This window comes from Neodiprion pinetum, chromosome 3, assembly GCF_021155775.2.
Source record: "Neodiprion pinetum isolate iyNeoPine1 chromosome 3, iyNeoPine1.2, whole genome shotgun sequence".
Classification (NCBI taxonomy): Eukaryota; Metazoa; Arthropoda; class Insecta; order Hymenoptera; family Diprionidae; genus Neodiprion; species Neodiprion pinetum.
This window is the reverse complement of record NC_060234.1, coordinates 710529-730457: the sequence shown is the minus strand read 5'-3', so window position 1 is coordinate 730457 and position 19929 is coordinate 710529. Positions and strand designations below refer to the sequence as shown.

At 42.8% G+C, this 19929-nt stretch overlaps 1 protein-coding gene and 1 long non-coding RNA gene across 6 annotated transcripts; both read right to left on the bottom strand.

The window, feature by feature from the left end:
• Positions 1-1001: 1001 nt before the first annotated feature.
• LOC124214554 (frizzled-9-like) lies at positions 1002-16762 on the bottom strand. Of its 5 annotated transcripts, XM_069134511.1 has the most exons (8): positions 16108-16762; positions 15876-16021; positions 5739-5914; positions 3987-4203; positions 3639-3871; positions 3230-3514; positions 2859-3063; positions 1002-2120 (listed from the first exon to the last, which is right to left on the bottom strand). In XM_069134511.1, exons 4-8 carry the CDS (start codon positions 4189-4191, stop codon positions 1531-1533), a joined length of 1518 nt encoding a protein of 505 aa, XP_068990612.1. In that variant the 5' UTR covers positions 4192-4203; positions 5739-5914; positions 15876-16021; positions 16108-16762; the 3' UTR covers positions 1002-1530. The 5 variants fall into 5 exon arrangements, with proteins under 5 accessions (XP_068990612.1, XP_068990611.1, XP_046472898.1 ...); XM_069134510.1 differs by lacking the exon at positions 5739-5914; XM_046616942.1 differs by lacking the exon at positions 5739-5914 and having other exon boundaries at positions 16196-16762.
• On the bottom strand, positions 7564-9191 carry LOC138190667 (uncharacterized). The gene is made up of 2 exons (XR_011176689.1): positions 8676-9191; positions 7564-8109 (listed from the first exon to the last, which is right to left on the bottom strand). It is a non-coding gene; the product is annotated as an uncharacterized lncRNA (long non-coding RNA).
• Positions 16763-19929: the final 3167 nt, after the last annotated feature.

Sequence of the window (19929 nt, the reverse complement as noted above, 5' to 3'; positions counted from 1 at the left end):
AATTGATTCGTATGACTCTTTCCCGACCAATTGGACCCCAAGGAACTCAGAAAACGCAGCAAAAGGAGCGTGGGATCAACGTGAGAGAAGATACGAGGAAAAAAGCACCTGCTGAAAAATGTCGAAAATTCAGGTTTCCGTTTATTGGCTGTAACTTTCGATGCGTTGATCGCAGCGTATTGGGACTGCGCCCAATCGATTTCTCTCGCAAAATTACGTGGGAATAGTGCCACAATTAATTTATTCCAGCACTTTAGAAAATCGCGAAAATTTTTGCCAAAAATACAAAGGGGCTAACCTTCCTTTTTTTTTTGACCAAAAAATTTTTCGTCTCAGAATTGATTCGTATGACTTTTTCCCGACCAATTGGACCCCAAGGAATTCAGAAAACGCAGCACAAGGAGCGTGGGATCAACGGGAGAGAAGATACGAGGAAAAAAGCACCTGCTGAAAAATGTCGAAAACTCAGGTTCTCGTTTTTTGGCTGTAACTTTTGATGCGTCGATCGCAGCGTATTGGGACTGCGCCCAATCGATTTCTCTCGCAAAATTAAGTCGGAATAGTGCATGAAAGAATTTATTCCAGCACTTTTCAGAATCGCGAAAATCTTCCCCAAAAATGCACGCGGCGAATGAACTCTGTAATTCATTTTAAAGCATTTGAAGCATCCAGTCGTATTTAGCTTATCAGAAAACGTCAACCGAGGAGATCTCAACCAGATGAGGTTGAAGTGTTATACGTGGTCCGTTAAATATCTGAGCTTTACAGACTGCGCTTTGAGTCTACTCATGTGTGACAATGACTATAAAACTATTCTAATGTTCACGTCTTGTATATCAAGCGTACTGACAGTCTACAAATTGTAACACTAGTTACGAAAGTGGCTTATTGTCATTGGTTTTTACCAGAAGTCAAACCCACCACAGAATTGTTCCGTGATACCCATTAATATCCAAGGAAACGTATTACGGATCACCATGGAATAAATCGTGCATCATAGCTTACAAAAAAAAATGAGATTTTTTATTTACACTTTATACAAGGTATATACAAAAAATATCGTTGGCTGTAGAATAATAATAATATTAAATGTACGCGATAGAACTAGACAAAACTACCGTCTTATTCCGAGTGTAAGTCAACCTCTAATTTTTAGACAGTATTTTAGGGTGTGTTTCTAAGTTGCCCGAACATAATATGGGTCCGCGTATAAGACGGATGCGATGTTGACAGTTGCTGTCAATGACAAATAGCCTTGACATACATTCGGAGCAATACGGTATTTTGACATATTCGTGCTCTCTGTTTCCATTCGTAATGTTCATTTGCAGGGCTCAATCTTGCTCGTCATAAATAAGGTACAGTAATGTGTCCACTGTAATATCCATAACACATAGTAGATATAAATAAATATACACAGAACTATATCAATTGATCGAATGTCAAAGAATGTTCACAAACGGTTCACCATCGCGTGACGCGAATAATAAAACAACCGCAATATGACCAACATCGAACGCACTTGCGTATCTACGCCGTGTTGCCACTGTCAGGTTTGTATCCTTGAAACATGTTGTAACCAAGGGGTTGCATAACTTCGGGTGGCCTAAGCGGTTTGCTGGGCGCGGCGAGCAGCCTGCTCCAAGCTCTGCAGGTCTTTCCCGACCAGACCCACATCCCGGAAGTGACGCCGACTACGAGAGAGAGAAACAATCTCAAGAAGACGACCTCCAGACCAGCAGCTCTGTAACTTGGACCTGGAGAGCAGTTTTGCGTGACTCTGCAGTCAAGAGCGGTCAGCAGAGCAAGTGTTCGCCAACTCGGCCTGACCGACGACTCGTGAAGGACGCAGGCGAGGCCTCCCAGCGCCGGAAGCGCGTAGAGGAGCGCAAATATCCCCAGACGGGTCATAAGCCGCTCCAATTTTGTCGCGCTTCTTCCGGCAAGTCGAACGGCGCGTCTCACTCGGACAAGGGCCGCTCCGGCGATGCTTGCAAATATGCAACCAAGGAGAAGGAGCGTCGCGTGGGGTAAAACCTCGAGCCAAAGTGCGGATTCGTCGGATATTTGACAGAGCCCGGTAAGCTCATCGGCAGCTACGCTCCGCGACAGCAAACTACCTGTAATAAGATAATTATTGAATGTCACGGGAGAATCGTCCAGAGTTATTTATCGCGTTTTTTGTTCTCCAACTTAAGGTAGTTGGGTCCCGACAGTAAGGCCATCCGACGGACAATCTTGAATACTGTATTCCTCAAGTAATAAAAAAGTTCATTTGGGAACGTCGTGTGATTTTCCTGTGTTATAACCTGGTTAACAGGTCAAATCAAACAAATCAAAATGTCAGATCGGCTACGATTCAAGGGGAAATTCGCAAGAAAAAAAAATAAGTAGAAGAAGAATAAAAACAAAAAACTGTTTTGGCCATACCATTTGTAAGCAGCAGGAAATAATTTGAATACCGCGTGTACTTGCATACTTGCGGCATTGCCAAATATACAACTTAACCAAAATCGCAATAGTATTTTTGTTTGATTATGTTTTTAACTATTAAATGACGGATAAATTTAACAGAAATTACCCAATATTTTCTTCCATGCTTTCGATATTTTATTCTAAGCCACCCAACTCGAAATGATCAGGTTTATTCCCCAGTTCTTATCTACATAGTATCAAGTAGCTCAGATTTGGAATAAAAAATAGAAAATAAATCAGTATCTAAAACGGTAAATCATTTTCAAACTTCACAGGATTGTTTAAAATTATTCAAAAAATTGTATAACTAAAACTCATGCGAAGTAAAAATTTCCCAAATTACTGCCCAACTACCTCAAGAGCAGATTCATTGCTGCACTCACCTCCCGTAAGGAGCGCGGGGATTCCCCAGGCCGTTGCATGAAGGTACGGCGCGATGTTGTGAAGGGCCTCGCTGCTCCACTCGTTTCTCGCGCTGAGTAACCAGCATCCGCACAAAACAGCCCACCAGGCACTGCTCGCAAGGGCCAAGTAATGCCTAGCGAGCCACCAAAGCGTGCAAGGAATGCTTCGCAGCCCGTCGTGAACCTGTTAAATGGCAAGAATCATTGTTTGATCAACCCAATCGTAAACGATAATTACTAGAGAAATATCAAAAGCATTCGTAAATTTTATAGTATGGAGAGATTCATTTCTTTTTCGTTTGCAAGAGCATGAAGACAACACACATAAATAAATAAATGGGGTAAAATACCGGAACGTAGCTGGGTCCGTTCTCCTGAGTGGCGCAGCTCAAATTTTCCGGACCAACCGCGCCGCGAATCGTGTAAGCAACCGAAAGTAGGTTGTAACAGAGAGCCAGAAACACTATTGGCCGTTCCGGGTAGCGGAATCTAGACGGTTCGACCCAGAACGTTAGGAGGGTGAAAAGGGTCGACAGAAAACAGAGCCATGCCCATCCGATCATCCATCGTTCGGCAAACTTCTTGTCCTCCGATCTGAAGTAAACGTCGGAACCGCATCTAGGCGCGCAGGTTATCTGAAATTAATGAATGAATTAATTACGTCACGTTTTACAGTCGTAGCGTGGTTTCCAAGTGTCATCTGTGAAAAAATAATTCATCGTCGTGACCTCACTTGGTCTGGTAGTAAAAAATAGTTACCGTTTCTACGTCAGGCGTTTGAACGAAGTGAGGCGGGCATCGATGATGGTGCAGGTTGTTACCTCGAACCGGTATTATGGGCTGAGCTGTTTGTACCGACTGCACGACGGGCCACTGCTGCGGAATCTGCTGCTGGATCGATGGCTGGAGAGACGGTATCGATGCCGGCACTTGATCAGCCGGCTGTAAAATCTCCTCCGCAACTGGCTGCACGCAGAGCGTGACGGTTTTCCCTGTAGGAGAAAATCGATGTCAGTAAAGGTTGACGAAAGTTGTAAAATTTTCCCATCGCATCCATATCTGAGACGATATTTTATAGATTGAAAATTTAACAGAGTGCAGCCATACCGTCGGGAAATCTTTCGCAATCGAGCATATGCGGCCAGGGAAGATTGAGGCTGGACAACGCGGGCTCGCAATCTCTACGAACGGAGAGACAGAGTGGCTTGCAGGCTGGTATCTGCATCGCTATGTGCTCCGAACAAACTGGAGCGAATACCGAGCACAGGAAGAACTTGAGATGACGAGAGCAGTTGTAGTGAACTAAGGGCATTAACGCGGTTAGCTGAAACACAAAGTGGACATGGATGAATTACATTGCAGGGAATAGGAATGAGAAATTAGAGACAGTATTGTAAGAATTTTGCCGCCGTTGCCTAAATTCTCAAAGTAAAAGTGCAAGTATAATTTCAAGCGCGGGATGAACTAAAAATAAAAGGAAATCAAATGAAACGCAACGCTTATATATCTCGAGACATTGGAATGAAGAAGAAGAAGAAGAAAAAGAAGAAGGAGGAGGCGGAGGAGGAGGAGGAAGGCTAAAAAAGATGGCTAAGATAATGAGTCCGGCATCCTATAATTATCCCGCCCATTCTTCCCGCCTCGCGCGAGCCCCGACAACTCGTCGGGGCCCGAAACCTCCGAGGGGCCTTACAGATTCGCCCATTACGATCTCGGCGGCCGCTTCCAAATTATACCCTCCAAATTACGTGGTACGCGCGAGGCCCGAAAGGCCTAACTTCCTCCCTTTCCTTCCCCCTCAATCCTCTCTCCGCCGTTATGCTATAGAAGACGCAAAGACTACGCTCAGCGAGTTCCTCTTCCTGCACCTCTACAGCCTGGAATTGGTGCACGACTACATGTGTGTTTGCGATGGTAATAATCCAATTTCCCTATTTCGGAATCTTCTAGGAACGAATTAACAGACGTTATACAGTTATTGCATGCAAGGTAGAATTATTTAATTTCCATGTCATTTGTGGCGCAATCACGCACCAGCCTTTTATTCTCATACGACTTCTCTCCTTAAATTACTTCATTATGCAAACCGTATAACGATACACGTCCGTTTTTCATCTTTTACGATATCCTAATTGCGTTATTTTGTTACCTCCATCGATAAGATACAAACGCGAAAGTGTTTAATGAAAAATCACAAGTTCAAAGATCATTTTCTACCCTCTTCGCGAGAGATCGTCGAAATAGCTATTAAAGATCCATGGATATCTCGGTACGGAACAGGAGAAGCGGGAAACCTGTACAAACGATCCGAGAGAGGGTAATGGAACGAGGAACTAAAAGAAGAACAACAAGAACAAGAAGAAGAAGTAGAAGCGACAGAAAACGACGGCGGTGCACCCGAGTGATGTCTCGCAAGGGTATAGCGTAGGGTGGAGAAGACGGAAGAAGGGAAGGAGCAGCGGCGGCAGCAGCAGCAGGGAAGAGCAGTTTCCAGGCACGAGGAAATCATCGTAGGAAGGAGGAGAGCATCTCTTCGTCCAAAGTCTGCAGCGCGACTACGCCTCTTGAATCTAAGCGCGCACTAACACGCGCAGGCGCATCCTTGCGTTGCAAGAGAGCGCGTCGAGGATCAGGTACGGAACCGGTTTCTGGACTAGAAGCCCAGAGTTCCGCCGTTCCCCATTCGTTCGTTATTCCCCCGTTTCGTTTCTTTGGGGCATGGGGCATCGCCTGCGAGATACCGCGGACCGAAGTGAACCGCCGCCGCTGCTGCTGTTGCTGCTGCTGCTGCTGCTCGATCGGCGTCGGCGTTCGTCCGGAGGAAAGGAGCATTTTATCGCGTTCTAAAAACCGACTGACTGACAAGCGACCTGCCCGCCGCGGCTTCGCTGCAGCCTCTCTCTCCTCTCACGGAGACAACGGGATGCCTGTCTTTCTGCCGTGCCGCTGCACTGCCTCGCGGAGTCTTCTCTTTTTATTCTCATTATTGTTGTTATTATTATCATCATCATCATCGTTCTCTCTTTTCTTGTCTCCTGTAAGAACGTAAAATTGTACATGTATAATACATGTTTAACGTACGTACGTATGTGTAGTTCTTGCGTGCTCTGCAAAGTTTTAAACTCAGTCGCGGAATTACCACTGTGTTATAATCCTTACAGAGTGTTTTCTTTCGTATCGTATTTTCTCATACTTGGACCTGATGTAAGAAATATCAATAATACCGCCTCTTCTATTGGACTGGTTCCCATTGCGATATCTCACTAAATCAGTACCTACTTTATAAACACTTTTCGTATCATTGTCAGAAGCGCAATCTTCGCACGTGTAAGTTACATCTAGTATAGATGGATGATTTTCGAAGATCGACTCGGCGCCATATAACAACCTACCGTCTCGTTACAATTATATATGGACGAATATTATACCTACGCGTAATATAACATTTACACTTAGGTTCTCATCTATAGCCATAAACTTGATATTATACTCTATATATTCCGAGAAGGTTAAAAAAATTACAGGGTGTAAACTCTCCCTTCTACCTGGTCGCATTAAAAGACGCGGAGAGCGTGTTTCATGGTCAAGTTATGAGGTATTTGTAATCTTTGAGAGACGGATTAAAAACCATCCGCAACATGCATTATACAGTGTTCTAAGTTATTCATTTACTTATTCATTTGTCCCCTTTTCTACGGTTATATAGTACATAATTATTATCGTCATTGCTTTATTTAATATAATATCATACATACGTTATTAATAATAATAAATGTGTAATAACAATAATTAAACTGACAAAATCAACAAGAGCCTTATAAATTTCAATTACCGAACTCGGAGTCAAAAATGTTATACATATAACGTAGGTTACATAGGCGTCTGTATAACGTACATCGTGACATGCATACATGCAGGTACTCTAGGATTTTTACCTATTGCGACTTTCTCGACGGTGTGTGTGGTTGAGGTGTACTAGAAGTAAATCTACCGTATTGCAGCTATAGGTGTAGATAGATGGATACATACCTAACATACATCTGTACGTGTGTGATATACGTGAACATCCAACTGTACAAGGTATATGCAAGGGTTAATCGTTTCGCGCTGAGCCGTCGATTCGTTGAAAAAGAAAATACAAGAAAGAAACGCAACAAAGATGAAGCAGGGAAGAGAAAAAGGAAAGGAAGAAAGGAAAAATAAAAACAACACGTATCGATAGCGGCATCCTTTCATGACGATAGCGCGCGAGACCGCCGTCGGCCACCCGGCGTAATACGTACGCATACCTATAGCTATATAACTATATAAATATATGTATACATATACATATAGAAGAATGAAGAAGGTTTTAGTCGAAATCCGGTCAGGTATATAAATTTGTTTAATTGTTAGGCAAACAAACATGTTCGCGTTTGCGACATTTCGGCCGGGCCCCGCCGACCATCATCAGGCTATAATAATTACAAAATGTTTCAGAAGACATTCTAACTAGAAACAGAGACTATGTTAGTAAGAATAGTTACTGTTTTTAGCTTAATTATACACTATATATTGTCACATGGTGAAGTGACATTTTTTAAGTTAAGTGTGAAATTTGCGGTGTATAAGTATCCATTTACATACGAAACCTCACCTCGTCCTTTTTCCCATAAGCATCGCAAGAATGTAGGAATAATAGCGCTGTCAAATTACCTCAACTTCCTAATCTTTGTAAATGCATACACGCTAGAATAAGAAATGTGGTTTTTTTTTTTTTATCTCTCATACGCAAGCCTAACCTGAATTTCGTGCTTCGCACACTTCCAAGTATTTCAATTAATATTGCGACCGCCTCTGCCCTTTAGACCGTACAAAGCATACACCGATTCAAACCTGCTTTTCTTCTATTTCATCTTTCCGACACGAGAACGGCATTAGAAGATTGGTCACGATCGTTTGACGATTTTATACCGCCCGAGATAAGATAGATACAGATTTACACAGGTACACACACATCTGCAGTCGGTGAACGTGCAGTCACGTACGTGGTGCTCGCCGGCGGCCTCGATCATTGCAGCGTGTATCCATGATCCGCAGGCCGCGCGGGATGCGCCTCGACGTAATCCGCGATATCGTGGACTTGACGAGGTTGGCGGCGTCGGCGCATATCATCAGAAGCCGCGCGGTCATTAAAGCGCCTTCAATTCCCATCAACGTTGGTATAGCTGGTATGCGTCGCACGCATGCACTACGCAGACATGTAAAGTAATCTGTATAAATCGACGCCCGCGCTCGGTTTCCATCCGTTTGGTTCATTACTGAATAATACAACATGCTCGCGCCGGTCGGCTGAATTGGTAATTACAGGCCTGTACCGTGTATGCACGTAACGCGTGAACAAGCTATTCGTGTCGCACGTGTGGAGAGCCTCTACTGTATATATATATATATATATATATATATATGTTTTTATATTTATCAATTAACCCACGTGACGTTTCCGCTAATGTGTAACATGTGCGTTGAGCTTCAATCATTTTCCCTTTTTTCATATTATTTTATACTGTGATATTACCGAGGATTAAATTAGTCGGGGATGATCAGAAGAGAAAATAAAAGGTGTGTCATCAATTTTTATAAATAAATAAAATTTTTCCTTCTTTCGACCTTTCCCGACGGGTCACGAATCTCGACTCACTCATATACCTAATATTACAGACACGGTACAACATTCCGATACCTATGCTGGTTTATATCGTACAATAATCTGCGTACGACACACACACACACACACGCACACGCACACAAACTCACCTCATCTCTGGATAGGTATGTATAATCTGAGAACGCTTGAGGTGAGTGCAGCGAGTAGCGAGGATATATATAAGGGACCGAGGCTGAGTCGCGAGTGAGGTATTTATGGCGCTTGAGTACAAGGGAAGGTGGAGGAGGAAAAGCAAAGGAGGAGGAAGGGAAGTAGGTGAGGGGTAGATAAGGGATCGAAGAGCGGGAGGGAGTTACTCTCACTCCCTCAGTTTTATTATCGTAATAACATTAAAAGCGGCGGCCCCTTTGAGCCGTTCAACCTCTCTCTCTCTCTCACTCTCTATCTCTCTCAAAGAGACATGCCTTGGCACCGGCAGCAACCTCCACATCTGCACACCTATGCATCTACAGATTACAGCCGTATAATACGTGGATCAGAAATACACAGATGCAGCACGAGGGACGAACTCTGGCTGCGCTTGCTCAACACCATCCAGCATTCATTGGGGATTAGTGGTTTAACATAAAATACGCGAGACTGTATCTGTGTATAATAACCTAACTAGAGTCATCAACCTCACTACGCGTCGTTGTTGTATTCGTACGTTTGCAAATGGAAGTAAAAAAAAAAAAAAAAACGTGTAAATATTCAACGATATTTTTTCTCTCTTTTTTACGACTACCCTTATTCGACAACTTAGATTGTGCGATTGTGTGATTGTATTTTATACCCTAGAATGTAACGTGAGGCTCAATTCAGTAACGTTCGCTTAACGAGAGAGACATTGGGAAGGGGGGATTACTATTTTGCAGATTGAAGTAGTCGAGTCTTCAAAATATTAACAAATTTTGCATTATAAAAAAAAAAGTAAGAATAACAACGGAATACGATGTGGAAGTACATTGTTGGTACAAGTCTTTGAACCATGACGTATGCAGTGATATCATCGTATCTTCTACGGTGGAGAAAAACAAGTGCGTATACGCGTAACAACCTGCAGCACAGCAAATGGTACCTACATACATCGAGCGTAGTAGAATCCCTCGGTCCATGCGGCAGGAGGTCGAGTTATATACGTGTACATAAAGAGTTAAAAGCAGGCACGCTGCGGCATGGCACGGTTCCCGGTTCCCGGTCGTAACTCATCTCTTGAGATCTTCACTCGCTATTTTGGTGGCTTTATCCCGGCTGCGCAGCACGCTTCGCGTTAAAAGAATATGCGTGCGTGCATATTAAAGGGCAAGAAAAAAAGGAAATTAGCAAAATAAAAAAAAAATAAATAAAAAAAGTTTGCAACTTCCGAGAAGAACACGCGTATTATAAAGGCATAACGCCGACTTTATTATGGTAATACTACAGATGCACTTGTGCGCAACGTGTACAGTGTGTGTGTATGGGGAATTCCATGCGAACCTGACCAATGTCCGACCGTCACCTGCTGATTTTGATTTTGATAAAAATATTTTCTGCAACTGTCCCAACTCTAACACAGTACCTTCAATTTTTTCAACCGGTTAATTATTTATAAATATTTGAAAAGTCGCGAAATAACTGTTTTTTTCCTGAGCATGAATCGTTACGATAACGTTGCCATCTTCGACATGTCACGTAAAGTCGTGTTCGCGTGGAATTCCTCATAATATGTAAGTATATACGGTATCTCTACCCAATTCGATTTAAGCATCGAAATGGAAAGAAAAAAGTCCAACATAGAGTGTACACACAAAAGAGTTTGGATGGATACATGTCTAAGCACCGCCTAATACGAGGATGAGGGATGCTATTTAAAGACTCGTTGTACATAATGTACATAAATCCACCGCCCATGCTAGGCGACCAATGTAGATATAGTGGCTTCAGTGTTGGTATACGAGATCGGAGAGATTCTCTCCCATCAGCGTCAGCAGCAGCAGCAGCAGCTTGTTTCTTGCACTGCCTTACCGGTGAAGTTAAGAGTTGTTTTACCAAAAGACAAGAGGCTGCGGGAAGAGAGGCGATGATTCGAAGGTGGAGAAGCTGAAGGTTTACCAAAAAGCCAAACCCTCCTGAACCCTTCCTCCTCATCATCCGACGCACGCTTAGAGCAGCAGCAGCAGCACCATCAGCCTCTTCGCGTTTCCCGGCTGTTTATTCAGTGTCGGTCTTTGATGTCGTGTTCAAAAGTGAATGCGGATACGAGAGAAGGAGGATAAGGAGAGAAAGGGTGCTCCTCTTGCCGCTTCCTTCTCTAGCTTCTCTCGTATTCTCATTCCGGACTCTTTTCCTCGCCAGCATAATGAAACTGCAGTCACTCTCGCCCGCTAACTTAAGCCGAGACGCGCGCGCAGCTCGCGCCAGACTTCAAAGGAGAGAAAATTAAACTACTTCACTGTCTCCTTGTCTCTTCCCTCAAAATAAAAGTAAAAATAAGCGTAAAAAAGGAAGATAGAGAGTTGAGAAAAGATTTAACGAAATGGCAGAAATAATAAATAAGTTTAAACCTCGTCTATTTTCTATCGAATTGACAATCGCCAAACAAACAATACATTACATAATTATAACTGTGTCTACGTAATTTACAGAATACGTGGATATTGAAAAACGTGTTACGATTGAACGAGAATAAAAAAGAAAAAAGGATAAATTACAACGGTTTGAAGCCGCGGTTAAATTCCTTTGAAAATATGACACTGTATAATACTATACACGAATATATAGATATTATATATCTGTGTTATAAAACTGTACACTCATAATACAACGAAACTCCTGTCAATGGCCAATCGTTATCAGGAGGCGAGGTTTTATCGTAAAGTGTGAGAGAGAGAGGAGAGAATAATAATAAAAAAGGAAAAATATACTCTATACGGGTATAGGTTTCTATATATGATTTACAGAATAAAACCTCACGCGGCGCCTTTCATCTTATCGCGTTACATACACTATATGCACGACGCTAAGCGAGCTATAATGGCGCACACGCACCTACCCACATTCACTACACACCTGTACGCGTATTCTATATTTATATCACAGGCGCACTCTGGTTACTCCGGCATCGCGTTCGACGGGCGTTTGAAAATAATTTCTAACATCCGTAATTTTCTGTCTTTTTCCAAGCGAGTGTAAAACCCGCAACATCTGTACTCCGGCATACGCAGGAAATGCACGCGAACTCAACCAACGTCTGACCCTCGCCATTTTTAATTTCCTTCCAATTTATTTTTCTCCAATTCTCCCGACTCTGAAAGAGTACCGTCAATTTTTTCACATTTTTTATGCAACTGTTTAATTATTCCTATATAAATGTTGAGAGTGAATTTTGAAATGGACATTTTTCAACATTCTCAAAACAGTCTTTTCTTTTCCAAACATTTCAAGACCGGGCCTATATTGGGCAAAGTTTGTTTTTCTATTGTTCCGAGTTCGGACAATTGCGGAAATTTTTTGTAAACTTAATCAGAATTGGTGAGGATCAAACGTTGGCTGATTTCGCATGGACTTTCCTACATTACCTACAATACATCTATATACATACACATGCAAGTTGTACAAGATGCGGTACAAGAATTTAACGTCTTTGGGATCGTGCGATTTGAAAAAAACAAAAAGATGGAGAAAAAGAAACAGAAAAAAAAGAACTCGATACATTAACAGAGAAGAGAAAGAAAAAACAAGTAACGGCGAGACGATGTAAGTTCATTAGCCGTTATGGGGGCTAATTCTGTATACCTAGTTTATAGATGTGTGCGTTACACGTATGCATCTAACAACGTCTACACGCTTCTACAAGCCGGCTATCGTTCTTCCCGCATGTGCAGCCTCTCGTAATATCGCCTTTCTTCCGCGTGCTCAGAGGCATGTGTGCGGCGCACAATATGCGTAGGTATAGATATGAACCAACACGCACGAACGTGCATAGATACGAGGTGTGCATGAATAGATCGGATCTCCGCAGGGGACATAATTAGAAGCCCATACCTGTAGTCGCTTCGTATAAATCTCAGGTCGATCGTTTTTGTTTTTGTATTATTTATTGTTCCGTAGTTTCTTTACATCTCTCTTTCTCTGCCTCGTCCATTTTTCAAATGGTATACAGATACGATATGTGTACAATTTTTTGAACGAGGACAGCGGCGTGTATAATTAACCCTTTCAGTCACAGTGGTAACTATTCTTACCAACTATTGTACATCCAATTTTTGTATATTTAAAGAAATTTGAAAACATGTTTCTTTGCGGTTTTATCACAGATCCCGAAAACCCCTGCACCAAGTTTTTTCACCGTATTCGATCAAAGAAGTTTTACTCCTCGATATTGGATCCACCGTATTGTATTTTTGAAATCTGACTTCGGATTCGTAATCAGCGACCCCGATAACCTTCAAATACTATCTTGTTATAAAAATTGACTCGGCACAATAATTTGTGACTCAAAGGATTAATACAGTTACAACTTTTCCCCCTGCATCCTCACCGCCATACGTGCCTGATTTCAATATTCGATATTCCAGATACATATGTAATGTCCGCAGTAAATGATTTTACAATTTATTAAGAATTTTCGTACACAAACGAGGAAAAAATACGAGAACTTGGAATGTTTTATCGTTAATCATAAGCTTCAACTTGTGCAACCGTCGCGTCCGTCCTGAGTTAAATATGTAGTCAGGATATATATATATGCTGTACTTTTGAAACAGTTCAACTTTCGACTTCACCCCCTCTCTTCCTTTTCCTCTTACAGCGTCACTCTCATTCTCTCTCTCTCTCTCTCTCTCTGAATTTTTCTTCTCCTTCTCTCTTTTTCAGTTCCGAGATAACAAATTCCTCGTCTCTAGCGGCTCGTCAAAAGCGAACGCTTAGTTGGAGTTAAACACTGCGGCGTTCCGTCGCCTCGCCTCGCTCTCTCAGCGCCACTTCGGCAAACAAACATTACACCGGGGTTACATACGTGCTTTTATTAGGCGCGGACGTATTTTCAGGCCCCGGCAGAGGGGGGGATAAATTCTACATAGTGCGAGAAGTTCAATCATGTCAAAGACGAGATCATCGTAACGATGATGCGCGGATAACGAGAATAAGTAATCTTTACGTTTCACTCCTTTGTGCGAGATGGATAAGTAGAAAAAAAAAGATTAAGACCGAATTCTTGGGAGATGTCACGCTCTCCCGCGTCTCGGAGAAAATCTTACGGGAACATACCTGTAAGGTACTTCCCCAGCGTAGAAAAGCGAAAACCGGCCCCGGGGATCGGAGGCTTCACCTCCTCCTCTTTCTTTGGTCAACTTTTTACCAGACAGCCATACCCGCCATGCCATTACACCGCACGTTTAAACGACTTTTTACATCATTTAAGCCATGTTTATGTATAAGGCAGACAGGATCCTAGTTCATGCCGCTACAGGCTGAGCATCTATGCAGTCGAATCGTTATAGCTTCTTGCAGCTTCGGGTTTATCGTGCGAGGAGTACATACTTTTCATCGTAGTTAACACGAGAGTAACAGAGACGAATGATGCAGGGTGCAAGCAGTGCCAGTATATACGTACATTTATATGTACGTATACAATATTCCATATATATATACACAGGGTGGGCAAAAAAAATTGGACCGACTTGAAACGTGAATCAAATCCGAACGCGTTGACCAATTTTCGAAAACTTCATTTTGCTTGAAACTGGAAGGTCGAGTCTTTCGTGTAGCATTTGAAAATTTGAAAAATCTTTATTCGCTGCTGAGTTTCACGCTCTTGAAAATGGGGGTTTGAAAAAAACGCTGGGAGACTGAAAAAAATTAATATTAAAGGACGTTCGACTTAATTTCGATTTCAAGTTATGTTTCAGTCTGCCAGAGACTTTTTTAAAATCTGTTTCTCAAGAGCGTGTATCTCAACGACGAATGAAGATATTCCATATTTTCAAACGCTAAATAAAATATTCGTTCTTCTACTTTCGAGAAAAATAAAGTTTTTGAAAATCGGTCAACACGTTTAGATTTTATTCACGATTCGAAACGGTCCCATTTTTTGTTTAAATTTGGCTCACCCTGTATAAACTCATACTACGCAGGTTCTGAAATTATTGTACCCGGACATGCGGTCAGAAACTGAGGCATAAGGCGTAAGGCATAGGGTCTGTACCTACATTGTACATACGTAAAATATACGAAACCAGGCACATGTACAACACATATTAACAGGTATCGTACGTATAATAACGCGTAAACCGTTGACAAAACGCGTGGTGCGGCTGGGCTGGCTGCGTTTACAGAGATTAACGTCATGACAGTAGCAGCTGATTGATCGTCCGCTTAGATATCTCGGTGCATGTTTCCCGCCGTCGGTTTTGACTAAATGAAGCTGAACCTAGCAGCCAGAGTTAGCGGCCAATCGTGTCAAACTTTTTGAAAATAAAAAAATGCAGTTCCGTTTTATCCTCATAATTCCTAAAAGTGTTGGCTGGAGGCTTCGGGGTGTTTCACAAAATTTTCATTTTAGGACTTGACTGCCTTGTTCGAACGAACATTAGAACGTTTAGCTGCGAGCTTCGGCCTCCTTCCGATTAATTCACGTTGCGCATACAATTTGCACTCGCGTGATCGTTCTAATGTTCGCGCTAAGGGACGATTTTCTATATTATTCTCCCTCCCTCTCTCTCCTTCTCTCATTCTGTCAACGATATTAACCTGGGATACCCAGCGTCTCACCTCAAAAATTTCCATGTACTAGCCTCATCACAGTTTATTTACATCTTCGAACGATCTCGGTTAGTTCGCATAACCCCAAAAATCCCCGAGTAACAAACAAGTTTCGGCCAGAATCATAGAATTTCGATTTTAAATCCGCAATCTTCGATTTAGAAATAATCAAATTCTCACCTCAGATTCGTGATCAGCATAAGGCTGAAGTTGGTAACGTTAACGTAACGACAACTTAGGGTAAAAAAAGCCGTAATTATCGGGCGATATTAGAATGACTTTCACGAAGTTGACTTTTCAAAATAATACTATACTCTTTTCGTACCGATTTACTAAATTTCGGATATTCCTAAATGTGCAAAGTGGCGATTTTTCCTAAACACGCGTCGTTACAGTAACGTGGCTAACTTCATCCTCGTTGCGATCAGCGACCCCAGAAACCACCGAGTAACAAGATTCAGGCCCAAAATATTGAGTCGAGAAATGAAGGACTGCAAGGGTTAAACCGACACTTATACGATCACGTGTGGAATTCCGTATACATATACATGGCATCGGCTTGCACTTACCCCTCTTTCGGCTAGAATCTGATCCTCGTGACCCATGAAGTTCGGCATAGCGGTCAGATTGTAACCGAGACCACGACACATCGAGACGCCCAGTTTTTCGCACTTGGCATTCGTTCCCGAAAGTCCAGCATGGTTGATACCCCAGGCTGTGACCAAGCCGAGAAACGTCGAGGTGAGTATCAACTTACTCCACGATCTGATCATCGCTTAGGTTTAATGTATATGTATATACGTATAAATATATTCCAATCGGCGGATCGATCGATGAAACGCGGGGTAAACTTTCCCCACCAACTTGGATATTCGAATAGATATATTACGTAGGTAGATCGATGTTGATCGACGACGATTCGACGCTATTTTGTTCAACGTTCCTCAAAACATTCCCAGAGTTTTCTTCGTTCCGATTTTCTTTTATTTCTCTGCCTATCGATTCCACTTTCAAAGAAATCTGTGTCTGTGACTTTCCTTCATTCGATTCATCGTTTTTGTTCTATATTGAGAAAGGAAAAAAACTTCACACAACACACGTCCCGCACAGCACTTGATCGATAAGAGGTAGATATCAAAAAAAAAATAAAAAATATGCAAAAGACGAGATGTAAACCCCTGCACACAAGGCTTAGTCGTCCCTTTTTCACGTACCGAGAACACCTTACAACTATGCAGTATTATAGTCCGTATATTTCCGCCGGTTATTGGCAATACTTAAAATTCAAACGTACAAGCGAATCGTTGTTATTTGTTTTTCTTCACAAGGTAAAGACATTTTCCTTTGTATTTTTTTTTTTCTTTAGCGAACAATGTCAAGGTGGGTTTTAAAATGCAAGCGTTTTGTTTTGAGCGATGCAGGGAGCGACCGACGGACGCAACCGTCGCGCTTCGAAGCTCACTTCAGACTGGCGGCGATGCGCGCGCGGCGTGAAATATACTTGAGAGAGAGAATTTTCATGCATCTCTCAACACGCGAGGCCCTCGAGAAACGAGGAGAACTCTTCGCCTTCGGTTAAGTTCGGATTTACTCGTGAATCGCGGCGGCGTTCGACGGTTCAACAATGGGCTTATGGTTCAGCGGTGGCGAGTCCCGCCGGCTCCCAGAACCGATCTCTTTTTTCCGCTGTTGCATAGAGGAGGAGATTTATTTTCTTTCTTTCTTTCTGTGGTTGGTATTTTTATTTTTCTTTTTTTTTCTGCCCCCACCCCCCCCCCCCCTCCATTTATTTTCATGGTTCGGTTCGGTGTTGTATTCGTTTTTCTTCCCTCTTTCTCCTTCCCCCGTACTTTCTCGAGCCCTATTATTTTGAGCCCACCGCCGTGCCTGATGGAGCCAATCCCGAGGGCGTAATTAGGGACAAAGGGAAGGCAAGGAGTAATCCAACCGCCCCGTACTCCTCAAATTTTTTTCCATCATTATCATCATTATTCAACCGATGCGTGTACAGATGCCAGTTTATGCATGGGTAGATGCGTATGTACACATTCGGGTATACGAGAGAGTGAAATGGGAGTACGTACAACGCTAATCGCCGTATCCTGCAGGTATGGTAAAAAAGCGTATACGGTCTGGGTGTGTGTGAGAACTACTCATTATTACATCTAGCAGAACCTAGTACAGCGTGCGTATTGTTAGTACATTAAATATGGTGATCCGCCAAGTTTATTTTCTCGTCGCTTCTTCGATTCAAACGGTATAAACAACAAAGTCTTTTACAGGAATCATTTTAACGATTTACGCTGTGTACCGTGTAATCGTATGGTATAAAATAATAGTACCTAATGAAATTCTTACGTTAATCGGGAACATTACCGCAGTATATGGCTTCGGAAACCGCGATCATTGGCTTCGTAATGTGTCCCGGTATTTATACGCACATGTTACATATGCATATACATGCGTACGTGTATTAGGTATACCTATATACGTACGAGGATATTATGCAAGCCCCTTGATGCCCGGGGTGAGCATTATTGCCCATCTGGTGAACAGGGGGATCTCGGGTTACCTGCACGGTGAACGGGGAGCTGGATGGATGAGATATTATTTCTTTATCCTCCTCGCTGGGACTTGCGTGCGTGTGTGTAAACGTATACCTGCCTGCAATGCTCTTCATTACCGGATGCATGCAGCACGCACGATCATGCGATCGAATATTGTGCCGGCGGTTATACTCTCGGCTCGATGATTTTCGGTACGGGATATATTTTTCACGAATATATCTCGAGATTAGGTGTATTAATATACACATGTACCCGGTACCCGTTGGAGCCGGTCTAGAAATGTTCTAGGTGGAATATAGAAGTTTTGAGATATTTTCGGGGTGATTTTCGTATGAGTTTATCGAAAACATTAAAAGTGCTAGAAAGGAAAATTTACAAATATTGCCCCATCATGGGCCAGGTCTTGAAATGTTTGGAAAAGAAAATACAGAAAATACGTATTATCATCGATCGCAACGACTGGAAATTACGATATGAGGAATAATCCCGGTTCAGATGCAAATAACATTAACTTTATAGGTAGACATGGACGTACAATACCCACCGCGCATGCGTTTATAAAAGGTTACACAAAAACTCGTATAATTAGCACTCTCATACCGTGGGGAAAATAGGGAGGAGGGTGCCCCGGTCGGCCCTCGAAGCGTCGGCGCATCAAAGAGGCCCGTGGGCAGGCATGTAACCTCCTAAAAGTCAACCTGTCCCACGAAGAGTTTCTTCTCATATCCGACTGCCGAACGTTCCTCGTCTATGATCCTTCTTTTCCAACTCGGGCCGCGTTCTTTTTAGTCCGTGGGCGTAGCAGACCGCAACCGTGGATCGAAATCCATCCGGGTATACCCGAAAGAGAGACGGAACGAAGGAGGGTGGGAGAGAGAGAGAGAGAGAGAGAGAGAGGGGTACTCTCTCCCTGGACCATGAGGCCGCTGAACGGGGCCGAAATAGCGCTTGTGAGCTTGGACAATGGGAGAAGAACAGTCGAGGCGCACCGACAGCTACGAGCTCTCGAGACCTCTCTCCTTATATCTTTTCAAAAGCGATTCATAAGGCCAATTTACTCCGCTCGACTGGCGCCGTTAATTGCGAGGTGGGTACAGGGTATACCACCTTGTAGATAGGTGTATACGTATATATACATCTATACCCTGCCCTATAACGCGAGAAGCGTGAAAAACGAAAATAATCATCTCATCCGTGAACTTCACCCTCCCCCCAACCCCGCTGGCGGCTATTGTAATCAAGAAAATGGAAAGAGCGTGTAGCGTGAAAATCCGCCGGATAGATATAATTATTTGAAACATGGGGGAGAGAAAATTGATAATAATAATCAATCGTAAATGCGTGGTTCGAAGAATCTCTGTTGGTAAGGTAAGTGTACCAGTTATTAACCCTGTCCCAATTATTCACCTTTTTTCTTTCGATCTGTTTGATTCTCAGTTCTAAAATTACAAAAAAATAAATTTGTAGGGTCTAACGCTTTAGCAAATGATTTTAGTAAATGAAAGGGTGAATGAAAGGGTCAATAATTGAATGTTAACGTGTCGATAAATGGTACGCTTACCTCACGCACCTGTACAGGAATAAGAAGGATCTACCGATACTCCGATAACGATCATGTTTTACGGTATAACGCGGAAATGTGTATTTTCGGATCTTTTGGCGTGTAAATCTATACGCGATTAGATATATTATGTGTATATCGTCCACGTAAACGCATTGGGCATAAGTGTGAGGACGTAACGGCGAAATCCCCGGACAGATACCGATCTCCGTAAGATATATCTGTGGACAGATCGGATGTCGTGCCGCGTAGAGGCGGCCTAGCAGGAGCTCTTGCGAGTCGCGCGCGCTCCGCTCAACGGGGAAAAGAATATTACACAATCCTTATACTGTTCCCTCTACTACTACCACTACTACTACTACTACTACTGCTACTACTACTTCTACTTCTACTTCTACTTCAGACCGCCTGGACGTAGGATGAAACTGAAGCAGGGCGAACGACGCGCGACGAGCAGGCTTAACTAAAAGCGACGAAGTGTGAAGTAGTCTTCAG